This window comes from Pteropus alecto, unplaced genomic scaffold, assembly GCF_000325575.1.
Source record: "Pteropus alecto unplaced genomic scaffold, ASM32557v1 scaffold86, whole genome shotgun sequence".
In the NCBI taxonomy this organism is placed as follows: Eukaryota; Metazoa; Chordata; class Mammalia; order Chiroptera; family Pteropodidae; genus Pteropus; species Pteropus alecto.
In genome coordinates, this window is record NW_006442109.1 from 27,507,915 (window position 1) to 27,514,319 (window position 6,405).

Here is a 6,405-nt window from a genome sequence, read left to right on the forward strand (position 1 = left end):
TGCTGATCTGTTAGGAAGGCAATGATCAGCTCCTCATATCTGACTGTATAATAGAGCATTTCTCTCAGTTCTATCTGACATTGCAATTTATAGAACAATCAATCTAGAAGACACAGTGGAGATAAAAACTATTCAAGGAAAAATACCTAGGAATGAATTTAACCAAGGAGGTAAAAGACCTGTACTCAGAAAACTGTAAGCACTGAAGAAATTAAAAAAGATACAAATAAATGGAAAGATATACCTCACTTGTGGGTAGGAAGAATTAACAATGTTGAAATATCCATTCTACCCAAAGCAAACTACAGATTCAATGTAATCCCTGTCAAAATACTGATGGCATTTTTCACAGAACCAGAACAAATAATCCTAAAATTTATATGGAACCACAAAAGACCCCAAATAGCCAAAGCAATTTTGAGAAAGAAGAACAAAGTCGGATGTATCACACTATCTGACATCAAACTATACTACAAGGCTATAGTTATCAAAACAGCATGGTATTGGCACAAAACAGACGCACAGATCAATGGAGCAGAATAGAGAGCCCAGAAATAAACTCACGCCTACATAGTCAATTAATCTATGACAAAAGAAGCAAGAATATACAATGGGGTAAAGAAAGTCTATTCAATAAATGGTGCTAGGAAAACTGGACAGACACATGCAAAAAGACGAAATTGGATCACTTCCTTATACCATATAATGAATAAACTCAAAATGGATTAAAGACTTAAATGTAAGACCCAAAACCATAAAAATCCTAGAAGAAAACATAGGCAGTAAATTCTCTGACATTGCTTTTATTAATATTATTTTAGCTATGTCTCCTCGGGCAAAGGAAACAAAAGAAAAAATAAACAAATGGGACTACATCAAACTAAAGTTTTGCACAGTGAAGTAAACCATCAACAAAACTGGAGGAAGATATTTGCCAACAATATATCTGATAAGGGGTTAATATCCAAAACATATAAGCAATACATACAACACAAAAAATAATAATAATAATCTGATTAAAAAATGGGCAGAGGTTCCTAATACACATTTCTCCAAAGAGGACATACAGATGGCCAATAGACACATGAAGAAAAGATGCTCAAGGCCACTAATCATCAGGGAAATGCAAATTAAAACTACAAGGAAATATCACCTCATACCTGTGAGATTGCTATCATCAATAAATCAACAAACAACAAGTGTTGGTGAGGATGTGGAGAAAAAGGAACCCTCATGCATTGTTTGCGAGATTGTAAACTGGTGCAGCCACTATGGAAAAGAGTATGGAGGTTCCTCAAAAAATTAAAAATAGAACTATCATATGACCCAGCAATTCCACTTCTGGGTATTTATCAGAAGAAATTCAAAACACTAATTTGAAAGGACATATGCACCCATATTTCATTGAAGTACTTTTACAATAGCCAAGATATGGAAGCAACCTAAGCGTTCATCGATAGGTTGGATAATGATGTGGTACATATATGCAAATGGTATTATTCAGCCATAAAAAAAAGAAATCTTGCCATTTGTAACAACATGGATGGATCCAGAGGGTATTTTGCTAAGTGAAATAAGTCGCACAGAGAAAGACAAATACCATATGATTTCACTTATATGTAGAATCTAAAAAACAAAATAAATGAACAAACGAAGCGAAACAAACTCATAGAGAACAAATTGATGACTGCCAGCTGGGAGAGGAGTTGGGGGATGGGTGAAAAAGGTGAAGAGATAAAGATAATAGAAATTGCCAGTTATAAAAACAGTCACAGGGATGTAAAGTACAGCATAGGGAATACAGTCAATAATATGTAATAACTATGTATGGTGTCAGATAGGCATTAGACTTATCAAGGTGATCACTTCATAAGTTATATAAATATCTAATCACTATGTTGTATACCTGAAATTAACATAATATTGTATGTCAACTGTAATTGAAATTTAAAAAAAAATTTTTTAACTACTCAAAGAGAAGATTACACTTATTGGGCTAGCTTTATATATTCTCAAGAAGCCTCAATGAGGACTTGGGTATGAAGCCAACAGATTTCAGAGTCCTAGCACTTAAACCAGGGGTTCGTCACGGAGCAGTGGGCTTTTGGTAGAACTTAATATATAGACAGCTACCAGACTCTACCTGCAAAGCTTCTGATTCCATATAGCTAGGATGGGGCCAAGGAATGTGTATTTTTTAAATGATGTACATATTCTGATGTTCTGATGTCTTACTGCCCTCCTGACTCTTCCCCCAAGTGAGAGCCAACAACCTTGAGCCAATGATCCATAAATATTTTTAAAATGAATAAGTTTCTCCACTACCAAATAGGTGGATTAAAGAATCTCAATACTAATACCTGAGCTCAAACACTGAGCAAAAAGTTGAAATTAGATTATTGCCAGTTTTTTCTCCTCCATGAAACTCATCTACACAAACTCTTCTTAGAGCCACATGTTAAAAGGCTCAAAGTACCACTACACCATCAGGCAAGAGAAAAAAATGGGGACTATGAGAGAGAGAAAAGGGGAGAGGGGGCAGAACATGAGAATTAATTAGACTTGTATTCATAAAAACTGAGAACTAGAAGAAAGCTGCAAGTCACCTTGCCATTATTTCCAGAGGGATAATATAAACCCAAATTGGATTAAGAGCTATTAAGGAAGATTTCAAAAACTCCTTCACTTAACTTTTTCAAAACCTAACAACCCTTCAGCACAGGGAATCCTTTTGTATCCCTAATTTAAATCTTGCCTGCTCGGCTTCAGTCCACTTCTGTCCTTTGTTAAGAGAGAAAAACAACCCAGCTCCCTCTACATAAAAATCTTTCAGAAACTTTAAGAAAAAAGGGGGAGGATTAGCTACCAAGAGCACATGCATTTGCTTCTTAAGGAAAACATAGCCTCAACTGAGATGAAAGGTTGAACTGACATTTGTACAGGATTTGAAGTTGAAGAGTGTTTACAACTGACAACTTTGAGAGTTTTAGTTCATCAAGACTCAGATCTGCCATAAAATATCAAATTACTTTTTTCCAATGCTATTACACTACAGAGACTTCCTTCCCTTAGAAAAAGTTTTAAAAAATCCCAGCTCTCATCTACTCTAATAACTTAAAATTCCCATCTCTACTGGCTCTCACTTCAGCTTTTAACTGTATTTTAACCATATTTTTAAGTAGGCCTCTCTTGAATTAAAAAGCCTTTAATGAGCACTACTTTCTGCACATACATACTTCCCCCTCTCTCTTATGCCCTTCACACATATCTAGGCTGCATCTCTACTTCTTTTTCAACAGTTTACTGTTTTTAATTTTGATTTATCTTCTAAAGAGGTCACAAACTCTTCCTGATTATTTTTTATTCTTTTGGAATTCCCAGTTTATCCCTACTACATTTGACATCTTTAAATTGTTCTCATTTATTCAATTAGTATTTACTGCATACCTTATACTGTACTAAACAGTGTGGTGTAAAAAACATGACCCCTGACTATACGAAATGAAGACACACACAAAAGAACAATTAGGGACTGGTTCCAAGGTAGTGGGCTGGTCAGAGAAGGCCCTGTGGCTCCAGTAAATATAGAGTGGGATCTAAAAATAAGTGGAGAATTTGGTAAAAAGGCTATTTTACAAGAAGGAACAGTGTGATTCAAAGCAGCAGGCCATGTGAGGTAAGAGCTGCATAAAAAAGCCCTCTGTCATTTCCTTCTTTGTCCCCCACCCCAAAAAGACATAGGTCTTTTGGTCTTCAAATTTTATTTCAGAGTTAGTTATCCATGAATCACAAGCTCTCTCTGAATACCCACAGCCACCACACATTAGAGCAGCTGACAAAGCCTTACACACCAAGTCCTATGCGGGTTACCAGAAGGCAGGCTTTTAGAATCACCTTAGGTATAGTCTTTCGTAAGGAGTGTGGCAAGTCAGGCAGCTGTAGAGTTCTAGGCACACAAAGACAAATACAACTTTTGGGTGCTAAAGATATGTATCAGTACTCTTGTTCTGTCAGACTATTCAAGGGTCATTCAACTTCAGCTAAGTATTTCCTTCATTCACAGCTCTAGGACAAACAAAGCCATTTAAAGAGTCTGAAGCACTGAATCCATATTTTAAAGGAAATTTAATGGTGGTACCGGGGATGCCTTTTTTCACTGTTTTCCTGGAGAGCTTCTCTTCTCCTCTTGCCTCAGGACTCACAGTTCAAGCAGCCCTTCTGTGAAGTCTTTCCTAATTCCCCTAAGCTGACTTAGGTTCCCTCCCCTGTGCCGCCATTAACACCTGTTGCACACTTCTAGGACAGCACTTACCACATCATGTTGTAATTATTTGTCTGTAAGTCTAACTAGCCACAAGCTCTTTGAGGACAAAAATAATGTTTTATTCATCATTGATTCCACACATAATAGGCACACAATAAACATCTGTTGAATGCATTAATGATGAATGATATGGGAAGATTTAAAGAATGGTAACCAGACCTTCTGAATCACAGACCAAAATTACAGTAAGTATTAACACTAAAGACTAAATTCTCATCACACATTTATACTACCTATACCACTCTTTGTCAGAAAAAGAAGCCAAAGATATGAGAAGATTGCTCTAATAGTGCCGGTCGCTGCCAAGTAACCAGTCGAGAATACGAGTGCTTGAAGTACTAAGAATGACCCAATACAAAAAATGAAGAGTCATATCTAAGAACATTTATAAATTTCAGGCTCATTCCCCTGCCTCTGGAAAACATGAAAAATTATTAATGAATAAGAATCCTTGGAAAAGTCACTATCTCCACTGTCATGGAATCTTGTGGCCAATTTTGACTTAATATGACCTCTGATGAAATATATAGGAAAGCCATTCACCTTATGATCAAATCCAAGTAAGGTTCTACAAAGGGATAGGGATCTGAACTAAGTCCTCCCGTAATCCTGCCATGTTGTACATTAGCACTCTAAGTCATTTCTCATCTCTAAAGTGATACAGGCGAGGCAATAAAATGCTGCTGTCTCAAACGCCTCTCCCTATAGCAATCCTGTACCACACAAGGCTACTGTGTTTACAAGCTGCTAATAAGACAGAAAAGTCTAATCCAATCCTGTGGGAACAAAGTCCTGGATTCCCTCAGGGATTAAATAAATGTAGTCTACTTTTGTATTCCCGAAGTTGTGGGGCTCAACAAAGTTAAAGAAAACATAAAGAGGAACACCCAGACAACTAAGGAGATAAAAAGGGACTTGGCTTCTGGGGAACTTCTGCAGCAGCAAGGTGGAATGTGGCTCTTGGCATACAGTGAATGAGATAAGCAATGTTCAAGGGCAAAGAAGGAAAACTGTTTTGCTGTCAAGTATTTCACTCCTTGCATGTTATCATTCCTAAGAAGCCAAGAAGCTCCAGTTAAATTAATCTAGGTTTCTTGAAGAGACCAATAAATTTGTTTTGACCCCAAGCAAGAGCATTTGCCAAGCCAGTACCTCAGACTAGGTCTTACATAACCTAACTGTGACACTACCACTTGCAGCTACATTAGTCACAGCTTAGCCCTTCATAAGATATGTGGTCCCATTACCCTCTTTCAAGAAGAGAAATTGAGTCATAGCATATCAACTGGCTTCCTCAAACACAGACTTAGTTTGTATTGAGGCCACAACTGAACCTGGGTCGCCTTTCTCCTATTCCTCTTTTCAAAAATGAATCTCAGCATGTCCACCCTGCTGATCTTTTTTCCTTTAACCTAAAACGTCACTGCTTTCTAGAGAGGCAGAGATGGGCACACCTGATCCTTTAGAACCAACAGGAGCTTCCAGTTCTTCTCTTTCCCAAGAGGAAGGAGAAAGAGGAACATGGAACAGAGGAGGGGAGGGTTGGAAAGGGGTGGTTCTCAATATCAGGACTCACCTTGGAGCTGAGGTCCTCTCGCCGGTTTCCTGCCTTACTCCTGCGTAGTTTGATGGATGGAGATCGCAGCAGGTTCTTGATCCGGCTGGTAATGGTTGACCCTTCAACAGCCATCATGATGAAGAGTCCCGGGACAGTTCTGGCCCTATCTTGGGACTTGTTTCAACAGCAGCACTGCCCTTCCACTCCACAGAGTCTTCCAGTATGCCTTCTCACTGACCTGAGATGGCAGAGGCCACCTTACCTTCTGCAGCTCTTATCTTTAGGTATTCCCCTTTCCCCTCTTATCCTCCGCTGTCAAGCCCTGCACTATTCCTTACAATGTCTGAAGGACAGACCCGTGAAAAGGGGGGTAGAAAAACTCTGAGCTGTGAAAAAATGCCAGGCCCATGACTGCCAGAGGCGTTTAAACTGGAGAGATGGATGGACTCCTAGTAGGGCTAGTGGCTGGCTGGTCTGGTCCCCGTTAATTCCCAACTGTTCTCATGGCAACTGCTGTGCCCAA

At 38.6% G+C, this 6,405-nt stretch overlaps 1 protein-coding gene across 1 annotated transcript in view; it reads right to left on the reverse strand.

Moving 5' to 3' along the window:
* MAPKBP1 (mitogen-activated protein kinase binding protein 1) overlaps window positions 1-6,405 on the reverse strand; it is a 51,188-nt gene that overhangs the window by 44,178 nt on the left and 605 nt on the right. The window contains exon 2 of the mRNA XM_006920466.3: window positions 5,901-6,120. Within this exon, the coding sequence (XP_006920528.1) occupies window positions 5,901-6,017 (117 nt within the window). The 5' untranslated portion in view covers window positions 6,018-6,120. The remainder of the gene's footprint in view (window positions 1-5,900; window positions 6,121-6,405) is intronic.